A 19,405-nucleotide genomic window follows, 5' to 3' on the forward strand; every position below is an offset into this window, starting at 1 on the left:
ATACAGATACACATGCTCACACTCCTTCAGCCTACAGCACATCCAGAACCCAGAGCAACCAGCAGAGAAATCCCAACCTGCCTGAGCTGTTGTCTCCAATACCTTCTCCTCAGCACATAAGGTATTCGGGCTCTCAGTGTAACAGGATATGAGACATTTCACTTAAAACTCACTGTTCAGAATGGGTAGTCAAGTATGATGCATTATTTTATACTGTAGTCAAAGCTTCCATCTTTTGTTTGTTTGTGACATGCTGCCCATATTGCTCAGGATATGGAAAGGACTTGTGTTTCCTTTCAAATATGCTTAAGCTCACCCTCAAAATTTCAACTTCAAGGTCGATACTGAGATCAACTTTTTTTAAAGTAACTAGACTCGTCTACATGTGTAATGAACTACAGTAGGGAAAATGAGAGTTAGCCATTAATCTCTGGGTACAAGAGCGTTCACACCCACAGGCTTTGGGATCTCACTAATACCCTTTATTTTACAACTCAAGTGCTACTTTGCTCTCATGGTGCAAATGAGGGCATTAGAAAGGCTGTGCTGTGAGACACACAGTAAGGACAGACCCCTCCACACAGGGTCTCAGGCCATCCACAGCCTGAATCCCCCCCAGCTGTCCCTGCTCCTTTCCTGCAATGCCCTGGAGTTCCTGCAGTCATAGGCAGATTCACCCACTGCTGCACCACATCCCCGAGAGGCTCCTGGCATTATATCATGCTCTTCACCACACTGTGGAGACCACCCATTTCCTAGGTTATTTCAAGCCAAAGTGAGACAGTTCCAGTGGTATCAGGCAGATCTATCCCTGTGGACTGTCGGGAGGAGAGTTAAGTCCCATCCATTCAGGTGAAAGTAAAATCAGTCACAGCTTTGATCTTTTAACAGGATTTTTAACACATACCAGAAATGGCTTTTCTGAAGAAATTAATAATTTGATGGGAAAAAAACCCAGGCTATGATGTTTTGTTTTTTCCCCAAAACGGAAGAATGAAAAACAGAAAACTGAAAATCTTGGTAAGACATGCACTTTTGTAGACTAAAACCACTGAAAAATTGCTTCCTTAGTCCATCTTCCTTCTTGTCTTCTAAAATAAGTAACCGCTGTGCCTCAGCATTTGTCCCTTTTAAAATACAAAAATTGAGAAAAAAAGGCTTTTCAAAATTCTCCATTTGACATCCTTGCAAATGTTCCATTAACAATACCTACAGACTTACCTACAGCCTTGTTTTAATCACATCTTGATCAAAGTAGTTTAGAAATATATCTCAGTATTTTCAGAAGCCATAGGAAGTCTGATGTTAGCAGAACGTTCAAAAGTAGTCTAATGTTCTTAACTTCATTTTACAAGTTAGTTTTAAGCCTCCAGCAATGAACAAGAAAGCAATGGATGAAGTGTAAGTCATTAAAAAAAAAAAAGGCAAGAAGCTATCAAGCTATAATATTCTCCTGAGTTTGCCATTTTGCCATTTTAATAAACTCCACTGGTGCACTGGTTTTCCTGTCTTCCAAGACCCCTGGACCAACACAACTTAAAAATTATTCAGTCCTAATTTCAGCACTTTGAACAAATCTAGGAAAAAAATCTCTGCTGTTGCTTTATATGAATTTTACACTGCAAATTTAGACTGACAACTTTGGAAGTTAAATGACACCTTGTGTTTCAAGTTCTCAGGTCACAGAGCAAGGAGTCATGATGACCCTGCCATGTCTTCTTCATAAACCAGTTGCATGATTATCTGAGCAATTCTGGTGTCAGGAGAAGTGCTCCAACTGGAAAACCATCCCACTCCAGTGATGGAGACTCCACCACAGTCCTTAAAAATTTTTAAGGATTTACTACGCTTACTTTTAAACAGATGTATCTTATTTATCCTCTTTATGTACTAATTTTCAAAACACAAAACTTTTAATATCTCTGTTTGCTGGGCTAATGATAAGCTTTATTTCCCCTGTAAGCATTTATCAGCCATGACATTATCTACTAACCTTCCTTGATAAGTTAAATATATTAGGTCTTTACATGTTAACTGTAAGACATATCTGCCAACCCTACAATTACTCTCCTGAGCGATAGCATGTTTCCCACTTCAGCTAATGCATTGTTTATAGGAGGAAGGCAAATAAACAATCTATATCCACATACCAGCTCCATCAGGCTGACTGACATTCCTCTGTGCAACTCTGGCATACAGAAAATTGGGACATTCATACACTGCGGCCAGCCAGAGGCAAACAATGTGTGGTGACAGTCACTGGGAGCAGTGACAGTGACAGACCACTCTCAGAACGCTCCTATTAGCACTGGTACAGCTGCCACACACAAGCAGTGACTGACAGGTGAGAGAATTCCTAGGAAAATAACACAGAATGTTATTCAAAACACATGTAGCTAAAACGATACAATGCACAGTGAGTAGCAAGTGGTTTTATAAATTCGTAGTGCCATGAGCATCAGCAACAATTTGGTGATAAGGAGTCAATTTCCTAATGGCTAGAAGATAGTAAAAAGAAACACCTAACTTTTATATCCTTATTCTCAAGCTAATCTCATGTGCTACAGCTATTAAAAAAATTCAGGAGCCTAGCTCCTCCCCACACCCCCCAACTCCCTAAGCTAAAACAATCCAATGCACAATATGAGCTATTTCAGAAGTCACTTGCTCCACTTCGGGCAAAACACAAGTTCTAAATTTCTAAACACATCTTCATAGAACAAGCTGAGTTGGAAGGGACTCACAAGAATCATCAAGTATAACTCCTGGTCCTGCACAGGACATCCCCAAGAGTCACACCATGTGCCTGAGAACAGTGTCCAAATGCTTCTTGAACTCTGTCAGGCTGCCTGGGGCTGTGACCACTTCCCTGGGGAGCCTGTTCCAGTGCCCAGCTACCCTCTGGGTGAAGAACCTTTTCCAAATATCCAACCTAAACCTCCCCTGACACAGCTTCAGGCCATTCCCTCAGGTCCTGTCACTCACTGGTCATCAGAGAGAAATCAGTGCCTGCCCCTCCTCTTCCCCTCCTGAGGAAGTTGCAGACTGTGATGAGGTCTCCCCATTCTCTCCTCCAGGCTGAACAGACCAAGTGACCTCAACCATTCCTCATGTGGCTCTTCCCCTCAAGGCCCTTCACCATCCTCATGGCCCTCTTTCTCTAACAGCTTTGTATCTTTTTTATATTAACACCCAAAGCTGCCCCCAGCACTCGAGGTGAGGCTGCCCCAGTGCAGAGCCCAGTGGGACAATCCCCACCCTTGCCTGGCTGGTGATGCTGTGCCTGATGCCCCCCAGGAGCACCTGGCCCACCTGGCTGCCAGGGCACTGCTGACTCATGTTCAGCTCACTATCAACCAGGCTTAATATTTTTTGGGAGGGGATTGAAAAAACCATGAAGCTATCCTTTCCCTGCCCCTCCACTTGAGCAAACTAGAGTCCAGAATTTCTTGTAAAATTCTGCTATTGAAGTGAGTTTTCCTGCCTAAATTAAATGGGATAGTTTGATTGCAGAAAACTGTTCAATTTTTCTGCATTTTATGTATTTCCTTACACCTAGAAAAACCACCCTACACCTAGAAAAACCAACCATCAGACTGTATTTTTCACAGAAAAATACCAAGTAAGTTCAGTCACATTTTAATAGAAAGTTACTAAAGAAGTTACCTTCTACATATGAAACTGGTACTCACCTCTGTGCCATTTTTGTTTCCTCAGGCGAACAGCAAAGACCAGTGCTGCACAAGCAAAGCACTGTGTTGCTAGCTGAGAAATGGTTAATTCCAACTGTTGCAATACCTCCTCTCAACTCTATGTTTCTACATTGTATATTTGAAAGAAATAGGGCAAAAGATTAACAGAAAGGATTTAAACAGGATTACTGGGGAATTAACAAATTTACTCAATGAATTGTCCTATATCCACAGCAAGGACTACTGGACTCCTGGACAACTTGCTTGATGCTGCTGTCATACAGATGCAAGATTACTAGTTCTTCTCCCTTCTCATTCTTCTTTCCCACCAGTTTCTATTCTGCTAAAGTAAAAAGTTCTTGACAGGAAGCTCAAAACTCATACAGGTCACTAAAAGAACTAACTTCTTCCACAAATACAAACTCCTATAGGAGTGGGGTGGTTTTTATTGAACTCTGATCAATTGTGAAGCACAGCAATAAAATCCAGAACTAGAACATTTAATAACAGCCTGAAACTTAGAATTGATTTTTATTGTCATAAGGGTTTGACATGCAGTTTTCACAGGACACTTAGAGCTTTAGAATTTCATTTTAATCAGTGTAATTGCTCATTCCCTTCCCAATACACACTTATGTTCCAAATTGCAGTGACTTCCTGATTTCTGAGAAGTAAGGCACTACAGTGTCCCTTCAAAGCCATTATGGATTAACATAGCAGACACTTCCCTCTGAGATCTGAAGGTCAAGACTGCCTATGGAAAAAAATGCAGCTGGTAACTGAAGATATATATCCAGTGATGAGTAACTAATCACCGCTGTTACCAAAACTGCCATTCTGGGTGATCTACTGTCAGACTTGAGAGGAAGCCTCCAGTGCACAGAGCAGAATTAACAGTGTTCATCCTCTCACATATGGAAACTGCTCTACTGCGGAAAAATTCCTTAAAGCTGCATTTTCAAGCTAGAAGACAGATTTTAACCAGTCTTCAACCATTAGTATGTTCCCATGGCTCAGGACAAGGCACTGGATGAAGACCCCTACATTATAACTTTGGAATAGGAGTTGCAGCCACTGCAATGCTTTCAATTGCACATTCATCAGTGCCACGGCGGATTCTGAAGTAGCCATCTTCTCCCCATGAGGTGCCCCAGCTGTTCTTCACAATCCAGAATTTCTCACCACTTTCTGGGTCTTTACCATAGCCCACCAGCAAGACAGCATGATTGGTCAATTCAAAAGGATTTAAATCATCCTGCAGCCCGGTGTGATGGTAGATCCCCTCTTTATAAAACATGAAATCATTATAAACCTCAAAGGCAACAGTCATTGGGCCATGCAGCACAAGTTCAAGTTTCATCAGGGCTTCATTGCAGCCTCCGTAGAAACCACCCACATAGTGGTATTCAGACGTGTAGTAGTGGTAACAGCTGCGCTTGAAAAGGCACGGAGAGTCTTGGGCTGTGTAAGGGAAGCAGTCCTCTTCCACCACACCGAAGTCTTGGACATACTTTCCACCAATGAGATATGGGAAGCCACCATCACAACCTTAACCAAAAACAAAAAGTACTTATTCCCTTCGAATGTTACTTGAGGTGGGAGACTCTCCTACTTAAATCTTTCGGAATTCTTTCAGTATTGAACACACTGCAGTGACCCAGACCATCCCAATATTCCAGTTAGCTGCAGACAGCTTTCTGAAACATACAAGGCAAAATTTACATCTGTGGGAACTATACTGGGTACATTAATACATGGACCCGTTCCAGAAAGAGCAGCTAGTTACATGCACCAAAAAGATCTGTCCTAACAAGGATACAGTCCTCTATAAAGCTTTAGCCATTGCTTTTGCTCATCTCCCCCTCCCTGTATGCTCCTCCTCCCTTTGAATATGCCATTGGGAAAATATTTAGTTCCACTCTTTCTACATAAGCACTGTAATCAACTACATTTTGAGCCCTACTCCTTAGGTATTCCCCATCTCACAGGTAGATGTAAAATCCAGCAATATCCTGAGCATAAGGGCAACTTCTCCCTGTTCAATCCCATTGCTGCAGTGAGGTGGGCTGACAACTCTGGTTTTGTTATATTTTTTTATTTCAAATAAAGTATTATAAATTATACCCTACCCAATACTTTATGAAAAAATGAACTTGTGTTGTGATGGGGAAGGCATGGAAGTTTTTAAAATAAAGTATCCTTCATTATCATTACTTGAAAGGTGTCTTTATATACACCAGCATCCTTACCCTGAGAATACTGGCTGCAAGACACAACCTGCTGGGGACTGAAGACTGGTTTCTGAGTGTTGTTTGTGAGGATACGTATCCTTGCTTCCAGCATGCCCATGGAGGAAAATGCGTAACAGCTGCCACATGAGCCTGAGAAGGGGAGAAAAAGGAACCACAAGGACCAGTCAGTAACATAAACGAGGCCAGTCAGCTGCTATCAGGTACTATTCCTAAAGTCCACTGAATAGAGTTAAAACCTACCAGTGATTAGAAGTTCAAAACCAATAGAGCAAAAACTTTACATCTTCATTTAGCTTTTATACATGCAATTCAAAACCCACTTCTAACAACTTCTCAGGGAACACTGAGCTTATTCAAGAATAAGAGGCAATGTACTGCTCCAGTGTTTTCCAGCAGTAGCATTTAAGAGCTATCCAATCACACTATTCCTTCAGAATGAAGCTTCAGGGACCGCATTAGCAGGGCTGAGAAGGTTCTATCTACCCTTTATGGAGCACATATGCTAAGGGGTAATGAACTATTTGAAGTGAACGCCGACAATATTGTTCTTATTTCAACCTACCAATGGATTCAGTCCTGTAATTTGCAGTTGAAAAAATATTCCACCTCTACAGCTACTCCTAAAATAACTGATTTTAAGAGAATAGTGGTATAAATAGCACATTTGATACAGTGGATTCATCCCTGCTCCCCTTGCTTCCCAAGGGCATGTAATTGTACACTGGCTTTTCAGAGGCATCTTAATTTCCCTTCTGCTTCCTGGCAGAGAGTTAAGTCTCCTTACTTTTGCATCAAAATTTAGTATTGCTTCTAGCTTTAGGCCTCTTCACTCTCTAGGACCTTCCTTTCACTCATTAAAAGCCTTTGGAAATGGAATGACAAGCCTCATGGGGAAGAACAATTACTTGGATGAGGTCCTACTTTATCTACTGATTGTCATCAAAGTGCCTGATTTCCTTTTGTTTCCCGACAGTGGGTAAGTCAAATATTGCAGCGCTATGAAAAGGAGGGAGGCTTGAGGAACAAAACAAAATACTTTCTCTTGAACTGTGTAGGTGTATAAAAGCAGAGCTATTACAACAGCAAGACTTCGTGAAATTGCACCTTCACTCAGTTAGATGCATCTCTGAAGAGAAGGGACAAAATCAGCCTGAACAGGAACACTTTTCCCAGCAGGGCAAAGCAAAGCAGTGAAAGATGCCTCCCACTCACTGTACAGTCACAGCATCGGAGATGGGCCACACTGCAGAACACTTTGGTGCATTATGTGTGCAAAAATGTGACAAATACAATTCATGCAACCATTTCAGTCTGAAGTCTGTTGGATTGGCTGCTAAATTTCTTTCCTGCTACCACAGTGGTATTTATAAAGTCCATAGAATGACCTCTTTCGTAGGTTTTGTTTGGGGTTTTTTTAAGCCTGAAAGCTAAAATTGTAATTTGATGGAACAGAATGCATGTTCTACAGACATTTAAAATACTCAGCATGGACCCTCAGATTACATAAAAAGTGCAGGAAGGTTTATTATTGGAAACAACAGACTAGTTCTCATTTAGAGAAACTGTGAAGCAACACAACAGAGAAAGGGTAAGTCTGGAACTGAGTATTCCATTGTTTGGAAGATAAAAGAGCCCTTGGGATATTCATAGTTCCCACTAGGAGAAAGTAGAGGACTCACAACTACAGATGACCCGACGGCCCTATAATTTCCTGTTGCCATCTTCCAGTGCTTCCACGTAGCTAGAAATTCCACAAGCCTTCCTATGCTGCTTCTGCTACCAGGAGTACAGCTGGCAGAATTTGTTAGAACTAAGCCATAAATGAGGGATCAGTGATTTAAGTCATCCCTTCCCCGTCATGCTAATGTTATGCTTCCTTCCCCCAAAAGTTGCCACCAGACAGCTACCAGTAGATTCAAGTTTATCTGCAAATGGCAGCACAGGGAAGGGACACATTAACTGAGTTCACTCCTGGCCTCCATTGTATAAACATATAATTCAGGCATCTCACACCACAGTGCTATAAACACACTCCCTACAGAATCAACATATACCACCATGGTATCCTTTAAAGTTCTTACCAGAATTTTATATTTATCATTGTCTGCCATCTCCATAGTGACTAATGTCTCCTCTTGCAACTAGCCATTTAAGTAACACCTAAATTTATCCAGATGATAAGATTTGGAGGCAGTATAAATAATTTTCATGGGTTCATTCATTAAAGCTGAGTGATAATTTGCCATCAGAAGAAATCAGGGAAAGAAATTAAATGTACATCAGTCAGTGTGCAGAAAACCATGGCTGAGATTGTTTGGACAAAATCTGACAGCTGTGTTTATGCAGGGTACTGTGGTAATTGGCTCTCACTCCAGTAAGTCAGTGCTGTCTGGACAAGCCAGTACCACCACCTTTTATGGTACAGTGCTGTTAGCCAGCACTCCACCCAGTTTCCACAGGTTATTCACAGTAAAGGTGAAATCTGTCAGCCGCAAGACACTAGGCAAAACCTTCCGGTTAGCAGCAAACTACATCAAAGGAGCTCTAGAACATTGAAGTCGGAGGTTTTATTTATTTATTTTTACCTTGATTCCGAACAGGGCTGACATAATTGACACCATTCACATTTCTCCAGTCCCAGGATTCTGGCAAGCTTGAAACTTTCTTGAGTAACTCAGGTGTTAGAGGTGCAGGCTTTGGTCTAAAGAGGAGAAAATGCTTTTGAGAAACATATCACACTCTACGCAAGGAAACAATTGCGTAACTCAGTTTTCATCTTTGGCTTCTACTAGCTGGACTTGCTTCAAACTATGCAATGTAAAATAGTCTCCATTTAAACGGAGTGGGTGTCAATATGAAGAGATAAGCTTCAGTAGGATTCAAGACCTACTCAAATTGCTCCCTGAGGGAACTATATTATTAACTATCTGCTGTTGAGGAATACATTCAGTGCAGGTAGCTCAGTTGCAGTGTGAGCTTCAAATTGAGCTCTGGGTGGCAAAATCCTTTTGCATAACAACGGGCACAGGGACCTGTGGCCCAGCCAGGTGACAGGACACTCAGAGAGGACCCCAGACTTTCCCATGCTTAAGAATGGGAGTATAAAAGCCCAGCGGCTCCTTCGTTTGAGGTCCCTCCTCAGAGGTACCCAGATCAAGCTGCTATTTGGTTATTTAGTTACTGCACCAAGATTAAATCATGTTAGAGATCTGGACATCTGAGACTCTGCTATGGGAACCCCGAGGTCAAGTGGGTAAGGAAACCTGCTCTGAGTGTGAGTGTGGGGTATAGCTGCGACAGGGCCCCGGTCCCAGCTCAGGTGGTGCGAGTGTGACTGCCAGAGTGGCTCCTGGGTGGTCAGACAGGGGAGTATCCTTAACATCCACAAGCTGCTGAGGTCAAGTACTTTTGCACCAACCTGAAGTGCTGAGGCAACTCTCAGAGATTACAGCAACACAGTTCTGCAACAGCTATTTTACTGCAATCACAAGGTATGTAGAGTATCTGACTGCAGAAAGCATCTTGCCTTGGCAGCATGCACTGACGGCAACTACAGAGTGTTTCACTTCAGGCATGGGCATGGCTTACACCAACAATTCACTAACTGCAGTACCACTTGCCACTTGTTCTCTGGAACAAGTTTTTACTGTGACTTTTGAAGAAGTATTGAATGTTACCTGTCCTCATCTATCACTTGCAGCCAAGATATGCTCATATCAGCAAGACAAGAGCTTCCTGCATTCAATTTTCATATAACCTGATGCTTGTCCTCAGGTGCCATTCACAAATACCAGACACTGGAGTCTGTTTTGAAAGCAGGAGAGGGTCAATCAAATACTGTGATGGTACTGCATGGGTGGAAGAGAGGTTCCAAATAGCTTACTGTATTTAAGATCATCTACAAGGTGACTTCTACCTATACAATGAAACCATAATCTGCATGATATTCCCATGCAGATTTTTATTCTATAGTAGGACCTTCTTCTACAAACATACAATTGCCACACTTGGCAAAGTAAGTAGCATTCCTACTCAAAGAAATACCAAGAGTGGAAAAAGCAAAACTATGAAGAAGGTAAAACAGCTATAAAGAAGGGAATCATTAGATCAAAAAACTCTAGTTCTCCAATTATGTAGAGGATGATGTACCCATTCCCATTACCACTCTCAGCTAAGTGATCTGCCAGATCCTGAAGGCATTCTCAGGGCTACTCTCATGCTTCTTCACTGAGACACTCTACTCCTGCTAGAGGACTCTTGTTGCAGGCATGGCAAATTATCAAAGTAACCATGGAATTCCCTCAGAAATCTTTGATGTTCATGTTTAGGAGCAGAAAGCAGTTCACAGCTTTTCAACTGCAACTATGAACTAACAGAACCAATACTGAAGCACAAGCAGAAACTCCCAACTATGGCAGGCAGCTGATGAGCAGACACAACAGTGAGATGACAACTGAGACTGTCCCCACTTCTTCCCTGCACATATGAATTCAGCAGCAAGTTACTGGGCAAGACTAAAGGGTAGGCGACTCTATTTGTCCCAACTGCTTGAGACAACAGATGCTCAAATAATCATCCAGATGAAAAATATGTTCACACCCCATGAACACAAACTGGAAGTCCTTGAAACTTGATTCAACATCCGAACTACAAGCCAAAACACAGCTAAGAGCCAGGACAAATACAAGCAGACTCTTGGCAGCAGTGGGGTTCATTGCCAAACAAAGTGTCTTGCTACCTTGAAGCTCTGGAATAGAGACCTCCAGCTCTTTTAGTTAGTTCTTCCAGGGCAAAATTCTCATACTCCTTGTATCTTGTCGCTCTCCATGACTTCTGGTGAGCATTGATAGCATTTACAAAGTCGAAGTTGTGCACATAACGTCTGTGGGAGAGTCTGCAAATAAAAGCAATCAAATAAAACAGTAAGAAAAGGACTGGGATTGAAACTAAAGGTGTTTTCTGAACTCAGTATAACTCAAACTAACTCTGGAAGTGTCCTCTGGTAGGGACTGATAAAGAAACATGGAATCATTGGATCAAGGCAAGGTTTCTAGAACGTGAGAAAGACTAAATATAACCATATTCCTTAGGCCAGTTTTATAACTGGGCTTCACTACAGACTGAAGGAGAAACTGTGTGATGCAGCAGGCATACCCTCCTCTGTTCTTATGCATTCAGGTTTATTTTCAACATTACCACTGGCATTAACTTTGCCCCCAGTACTAGAATTGGTTCTTATGACTTTAGCTACAACCTCAAGCACTGTAATGAAAGATTTTATACCAGTAAAGGTCACTTATATGTTGCTTACCTTCCCCTGGGCTTCTGGAGAGGTAGCTCATTGATGTGAACATCTGATGGAGATGAAGAAATCTTGTGTCCTATGAAACAAGCCCAGTTGTGGCCAAGTACATCATGCACCCATCCTGGTAGGGTCTCATTACAGTAGCTGGTTACATTCTGGCCTTCCTTTTTGTACTGTAATGTGAAGAAGTTATGCTTGTGTTGAGCAGATGCATTTGTTAGCACAGCAGTAGTTCCCCACCCACTCAGCTGCTTCTTCTTGCCAGTGTTTCACAGGAAGTGGCCAAACACACTCCAGAGGTTAAGAAACTGATACTAAATAGCTACAGAATACAATTGGGTTGTGACTTGCACTTTTAGCAGCCATGTATGCATTCATATCAGTATCAGCTAACCCGTACTGATTGTTTGTGTTCAACAGTTACTTTCCCAGCAAGATGTAAAAGACCTCTTAGTATTCAACCTTCTCTTGAAGGCCCTGAGATTTCTTCAGCCAAATATGTGACCAGCCAAGCTAACTCTGGATTGATACAGAAGTTTGAGAAACTAAGACAAACACAGGGAGGATGGCAAATTCATCATCCAGTAACCTCTCAGGGAGACATGTGCTATTTCTGTTTTAAAATTTATGTACTATTTATGCACTGCTTTTGTTTCACAAGTCAAAACCAAAAATGAAACTTCCAGCCACTTTTTTAGGTTTGAGCTGTGATGGCAAGACATCAAGAAACAATTTCACATGAACTACTAAAATCAGACAGCAAGAAATGACGATCCCTTGAGAACAGCTCACAGCTCATTTAAAGTTGGCAGCAGAGACTGCTACTAAAACCTCAAGTCCTGAGTCCTAATGCTTCCTTGTTCAGCCACACAAGTCTTCACTTTAGCACTGAAGAGGAGTAATAATTCAATATACTCAGCAAAATGTGTCTTCATATAACACTTTGCCCAGCTATATTAATTTTTTGGATTAGCAATCCTCTGTCAACAGAATGCCGCAGGGTGGGAGTGTGTGTGGCTCTTTACTCATCTCTTAAGGTTAAAGCCTGTTTTGTATTACACTACAAAGGCACCTGAAAACCCCATGCAACAAAGGCTTTAACTTTACTCTTCTAATCACAAAAAAAAAGGTCACTCAAACAGAATTCAAGTTTCCTAGTCCAAGAAAACTTCATTAAATCTCATCCTATTTGAGCTGCACATGTACAATGGTAGAGGGATTTTGTAATTATGTTTCAACAAAATGTTTGCTCAGCTTCTTTACTGAAGAAGGTGGTGGCTTACAGTGATGGAAATGCCCCAACATGGAAAAGATTAATTAAAGAGACTGGGAAGTTTGTGACTATGTTGAGGTTTTGTGAAAAATCTGAAGGAGAACTTACAGTGAAATAATTAGGTTTTATTGATCAGCAGAATAAAATTAAAGGTTAATCCTCTGACTGTTTTGGAACAACGGGAATTTGTTTTGTCCCCAGTCTGGAGGATGCAGAGGCAACATATCTACACCCAGCAAGTGTGTTTGCTGTCTGGAGCAGGGTGGGGGCACCAGAAGGCTGAGCTGTTGCCTTTTTCTATTCTTCCTATCTTACTGTGCAAGATTGTGCAATGTGGGAAAAAATAATCATACTTGGCCAAATACCAAGGGCAAGGTCCAGAGATGACTTTTGAGAAATACCCTTTTCACAACAGCAGAACTAGAAATCCAGACACTTCCAAAACCAACAGGTAGTGTTCTACATCTAATTTACTGTGCAATCACTTCTTCTGGCTCTACATGACAGTAGAAATTAATTCCTGTCTTTTCTATCTAAAAGCTGCCACAGATTCTAAGAGGACCAAGTACAGCCATTCTCAATAACCATAGGCCTTCCATCAGAATACCTGGGGATTATCAGAGGAACAGGCCTGCTTCCTGCAACAATCCTGCCTTGCACAGTGTTATACTGAATTAAAACAAGTAACATAGATTTGGGACTTATCTTCATGGAAAAAAAGGCAATGAGTTATCTGCTAACTAGCAAAGTAAACCAACAAAAGAAGAGTTTTTCTACTAGAAATCCCTCTTCCTTTCCAGAAATAAAATTCATTGTTTTTTTAAAGATGTAGAGAGGTAACCAGAATAGCATTCCCACCATCTATGCAACTTATCTTTCTGAAAAGTGAACGTAGTGAATTTCTTACGCCATTTTTCAGTTCACACATATCAGCAAAACTAGAAAGGAAAGAAGAGTTTTTCTACTAGAAATCCCTCTTCCTTTCCAGAAATAAAATTCATTGTTTTTTTAAAGATGTAGAGAGGTAACCAGAATAGCATTCACACCATCTATGCAACTTATCTTTCCGAAAAGTGAACGTAGTGAATTTCTTACACCATTCTTTCAGTTCACACATATCAGCAAAACTAGAAAGGAGGTGAAGGGACAGCCAGCAGCAACACGTCAATATAAACAAGACATAAAAGCCAATTTCAGACAGTCTGTGTAGAAGCCTAAGATGAGGCAATTCAAGTCCTCTGTAGCTACCTTTTTGTAGAGTGCCAGACTAAGCTACTACTGAAATGACTTTGAAAAGTGGACATGGAGACTTTGAGACCATAACACATGAAAGACACTTGGATAACGGGAATTTCAACATCACTAAACACTGCAGCTAGGAAATGAAGATATACCCACATAAGGTCACAATTTGCCTTCTCCCCCCTCTGACTTTTAATCAAGAGCCACTGATGTAGAGAAGTAGCAGACAAGCCTTTAAAAAAACCTCAACAGTGTAGAGGACTGACTGTGAGCACACCTGCCCAACTAACAGTCAGTCATACAGGAATATGGCACTGTTGCACAAGCAACAGCTGACTCAGGTGGATGTGAATTACAGTGTCAGACTCAACTGAAGCTGCCAGCACAGTATCAAAAACATCCACAGAACCCACCCCAGAAGAGCATCCTTCATGAAGGACGACAGCCATACAGCTGATCACCAGCAACTGCTGGACAACTGCTTGTATGCATTTCCCTGCAGACTTTAGAAGAGGGTTTTCATTTTTGAGTTAAGACCACTGCAGCCACGTCACATGATAATTTCATCACCCAATGCTCACATCTGCAGCATTAACTCCATCCAACCTGACCAATCTAGGATAACTCCTTTAAAAAGGCACCCAAATTATATTCATAGTTCCAATTCTGAGCTTTGAAAACAGTAAAATATAATTCTATTTCAAATGCTTATTTTTCTCAAGCCTGACAACTCATGTGGTTTTGCCTAATGCCAAAATTCAGCCAAGCCACTCCAATATTAACCTTAAAAGGCTTCATGTAGCTAAACTTCAAAGCTTGCTGTTAGATATCTGAACCCAGGTAAGCTTTTCAGTGAAGTATACTTTTAATAGTCTTTCCTGTGTTGGTCATCATGACATAATCTAACTGCATGTTCAATTCTAGTCCTAATAAAAACCATAATTGCTTGAAGCTTTTAAAAAAGCTTTAATCTCACTGAGAGGAAAGCACAAAAGGATGGAGGCCTTATTGGTCACAGCACTTTAACAGGAATTCAGCAGTGCCACACAGAGAGGCAGCCCATCCTTTTAAATCTATTGTTCTCAATTTAAGCAATGCCTGGGCAATAAGCCAACTTGAGCTCCATGAGGCAGGACTACCCTACACATTAAACCTGGCGGAAAGACCTACCTCTCAAATTTACAAGTGTGCCTATGCATTTTACTATGGGAAGCAGACACTGAATGAGAGCGGAGTTGAAGACTTGCGGATGCCAACTACACAAAAATACAGTAGATGATGTTACGAGAACAAACCACTGCATCTTGCTACCCAATATAAAATACAAGCAAATATCAACTCTAGGTGCACTTTCTTTACTTTAGGAAACATTCTGCAATTCTGAGTTTTGTGCTTCCAGATTTACACTTTAGGGAAGCAGCAGTTGCTCACTGCCAGTTAAGCAAGCCCAAATAAGACAGGTTAAACTTTCTATTGATTTGCAGGATGATTAAATAGCATTACTAACTCTAGCCTTCTACTTTAACAACATGAAATAAAATGCATTCAGGTTTGGTGTTTTCTTCCATATCCTGAAAACATTAACTGCTGTCACTTATCTAGGCTGTTTATTTCAGAAGAGCAGTGCTTGATTTTAACCAAATTTGGGAGCATTGGGGAAGAGAGAAAAAGATGTGACAAAGATGCCATCAAGTGACTCTGGAAATGATTAGTAACTTGAGTGGTGAAATATTCTAAAATTTATCTCTTTCTTTTTACTGAAGTAGTTATAACATTTCAATACAAAAAAATGCCAGACTTCTGGTATTTGCGGAAGAACATCTCAGGGGTCAGAAGTAGTACCACTTAGTCTCATAAGATTCTTGCTGTTTGTCCCTTAAACTGTCTCTTCTCAAAGTGGTAGCCTTAATAATAAATACATACCTCAAACATACCAAGTAATTGAAACAAGTTGGCCTCAACTTTCCTTTCAGCCTCACTCTAGCTTTTTATGTTACATTGTTCCTATTTCTTTTGCCATCCCTCAGGGGTAAAAAAAAAAATATATCTTTAAAGCTTTATATATTGCACAACCCTAAAGAATCCTTGTATCATCCAGCAGAAGCACACGATCAAGCTTCTGCCAAGAGTCAGTACACTAACTTCACATCCAAGTTCAGTACAGGGATGTTTCAGATGCACACATTAAACAAGTTATTCTGTGCTGCAAACACCAGGCAGAGTAACTGTAACTTGCAAGAAGCAGAATGCAAGAACGCAGGAGGATGCTGAATTTAATTTGGCGAACTTTAAGTCTGTGTACAACAGTTAGAAATAAAACACTGTTAGAGCTTCTTTACTTAAGATACTAAAGTAAACTGAGGAAAAAATAAGATTGATCAGCTCAACCAATCCACTCCTCTGGTGTACAAAGTCATTTCCCCACAGGCCGCAAGCAAAAGAACAAATACCTTGTAAAGGCAATGAGGCCCTACGAAAGTTTTAGTAGGCGTCTGTTTAGTAAACCACAGGAACAAGAAGCTATTAAAAACTCATTGAAACATGCATAGCCAAACAGGCTGTGTCCATATCTACAGAGTACAGTAGCTCTAATAAAGCCACCACTTAGACAAGCCCCCAGCATTCCTCCTGTCAGTAATTAACAGCTTAATTCTTTAACACTAGGAAAAAATACACTGGAGGTTCAATTAGCAGAAGTGGCACTTCTATGCCTGAAACTCACAAAGTACTGTATTGGCTTAAATAGGGCTGCTCATTGTACCTGGCAAATCCTCCCTCTGCTCAATCTCAGACATGCTGTATTTCTACTTCATATGTAATGCATTAGTGGATTAAAGTAAACAGATATGCACAATTAAATATGTCACAAGGTCAAGCAGTTTGTAAGGAATCACCTCCTCCCTCCAAGACCCCACCAACAGTTGTGAAATTGGGAGTTTTGCAGATAGACACATTGCATGTTGTTGCCCAATAACAGCAAGTAGTTGTCTGCAGCAAAATATGCATTTAGTAAGTGCTGTGGTATTTCCTCATGATTCTCAACAACAGACTTGCATCTTGGTAATCTGTTGTTCCTTTTACAGCCAAAAAATTATTAAAGAGGGTAACTGAATTGGGCTCTAATCCTCCCTATGGTGTTCAAGGAAAGAAGTCTTTAATTTAAATATGTCTTGCTGGCAGATTCCCCATTACTAAGCAATAACCCAAACAAGCTTGCTATTTCTTAATAGCAAAGCCAACTTCAAAACTAAGAATTAATCCATTAGCTTACAAAGGGCTGAGACACAATCACACCCATAAAATGCAAGCTACTGTGTATTGCTACTGCTCAGGTGTATATTTGACTTTGTTTTGATCAGCAAGATGAATCAGATGACCACCAGAAGCTCCTTCCAGCCTAAACTATTCTGTAACAGTTTCAGTATGTTGTTTTAAGAGTACTTTTGCAAATCAGTGCAATACATGAAATCAGTGCTTATAAGTCACTTGACTTAGTGCTCATCTTCTGGGGATGTATTTCACAAGGTATGGACAGCAGCAGCCTTTAGTGACTCTCAGCTGTCCTCAAGTTGGTACCTAACAGATCCATTTACATCCCAGAGCAGGCCACACTGTTTCTACAATTAAATTCCTCACATTCAGGAATTCGTTTGATAATCAGCACCTCTTTTTCTGCTAAGCATATTGGCTTGTAAAGCAACTCTGTATTTCAGTGTAAAATATCAGCCCAAAGTCTGCTATTTCAACTATACTCTCCTCAGATGGGTCCAACAATGACTGCTGAATTCTCCCTGCCAGAGACGACACCTCAAAACCGAGTTCATGGACAATACTACAGCATACAGTGCTCCACTATCCTCACAGAGGCAGCAATTCCTCACCAGCTGAGAAGACCTGTCTGTCTTCCAGGTAGTAAAGTCATCCTGCAGAGATTACTTCCAACCACCCTTCAGATTCATCATGCCACTCATCATGACAACAGCAGAGCACTCCTAGCAAGAGTGTTTTCTCCTGTCCAGCCCCTGCCTACCATAACCATTTTCAGCTTGACCTGAGGACATTAAGGGGGACTGAAGAGAACAGTATTATTCCAAAGGAATAATTAGAGGCAGCAGAAAGGTTCCTTAGATATTAAAGCAGTATTCTGAAACAAAATTTAAAGATCTCAGAAATCCTCCATCAAGGAGAATAGATGGCTCTAAAGTTTCCATGCATTTGATGACATCTGGAAGGAAAAATAAAAGCAATGGTATTTGCTATTTGACTTGGGTCCACGGGGTCAAAAAAAAAAAAAAAAAAGAAATTACAGGCTACCAAGAAAGTTAGCTTCATGAAGGCCTTCAATTGCTTTAAGCATGCCCAGAAGGGAAAGTACCAGTATCTGTATTTTTTGCAGATAATGGCCTATGTGGAATAGTTCTTCCCTCTCTCTGCTCCTTACCCAACCACTGATCACTGTTTCCTTATGTTCAAAACAAAGTAAGAAGAAAACCTTTATCTGGTAATTCAGGCAAACCTTACAGCCAAAGATCGACAAGTGTCCCAACTGACCCACTGTGGCACTCAGGGACTGAAGAGAAGCCTAACTACAGACCATTCTAGCAACAGCCAGAGATGTAGAACACACTAGGTTAACTCACCTTAAAAAATGCAAACCACTTGTAATCATTTATCACAATTTCAAAGCCTTGATTGTAAATCAAAGTGAAGAAGCCATAGTTGCCCAGACTATCCTGAGCCACATCTAGCTTCTGAAGATTGACAACCACCTTTTTCTCCACAGGCCCTAAAAGAAAAAAAGAAACATTATGGCATGATTACTGAAGAGAAAAAATAATACAAAAAAGGAGTATAAAGGATGTTGTATTCCTGAGGATGCTAAAATACACTTGTTGAATGCAGTCTTCTGCAAAAGCACATCGAGACACTTTAGGACTTCCACTTACCTGTCAGTGGGTCTACATGCTCATTTTTTTCACTGCTAGACAGTATCTGCACATTTAATTAGCAGCAGCACCAGACAGCTGTGACTAGGAAACACCCGCTTATTTAAACACAACTTGCTGTAGAGCTACAAAGGTCTTGGATGCTGTGTCACTCAGGCATCGTGTCTGCAATGACAACTTTTCCCCTACAACATCTGGGATGAGGCATCACCCATCCTACGCTCCTTCACACCAGTGCTCCAACCCCACCACGCACCTCACCTCCTCTGCTGGTACTGCCACTTGTCTCCTCTGATCAAAAAGCAGATGACAAAAAAAAATGCAAAGCATCTACTATTTTTAAAATGACACTGACATACAATCACTAAATAGTAACTCCCCACTACTCTTATCCCCTCGAGGGAAGTGGTATTTCCATCTCTCTGGATGCTGTCGGGCTTCCCCAACTGCCAGCTCTGACGGCCTCCCAGGAGGTGCCCAGGTGTCCCCAGCACTGCCACCCTCTCCTGCTGGGAACAGCCACTGCCCGGGCAGGCAGAGCAGGGCAGGAAGGCTCCTGTCAGAGAGGGGCAGTGAGCCGGCGTAAGCCATGGGGCCTATGGAGAGGCCTACTCAAATCCTAATCGGAACAAACAAAAGAGAAACAAAACCCCACACAAAAGTGAAACTGCAACAGCGCAGGAAGCCGCCTCCCC

The 19,405-nt window shown here is 41.3% G+C and overlaps 1 protein-coding gene across 1 annotated transcript in view; it reads right to left on the bottom strand.

Moving 5' to 3' along the window:
* Positions 1-4,115: 4,115 nt before the first annotated feature.
* Positions 4,116-19,405, bottom strand: part of CTSC (cathepsin C) — a 16,155-nt gene continuing 865 nt past the window's right edge. Inside the window, exons 2-7 of the mRNA XM_017735993.1 lie at positions 18,405-18,550; positions 11,256-11,422; positions 10,683-10,838; positions 8,530-8,645; positions 5,942-6,073; positions 4,116-5,240 (exon numbers count right to left, since the gene is read on the bottom strand). Coding sequence (XP_017591482.1) covers positions 4,738-5,240; positions 5,942-6,073; positions 8,530-8,645; positions 10,683-10,838; positions 11,256-11,422; positions 18,405-18,550 — 1,220 coding nt within the window. The 3' untranslated portion in view covers positions 4,116-4,737. The remainder of the gene's footprint in view (positions 5,241-5,941; positions 6,074-8,529; positions 8,646-10,682; positions 10,839-11,255; positions 11,423-18,404; positions 18,551-19,405) is intronic.

The sequence above is a fragment of the Corvus brachyrhynchos genome, unplaced genomic scaffold (genome assembly GCF_000691975.1).
Source record: "Corvus brachyrhynchos isolate BGI_N302 unplaced genomic scaffold, ASM69197v1 scaffold44, whole genome shotgun sequence".
Classification (NCBI taxonomy): domain Eukaryota; kingdom Metazoa; phylum Chordata; class Aves; order Passeriformes; family Corvidae; genus Corvus; species Corvus brachyrhynchos.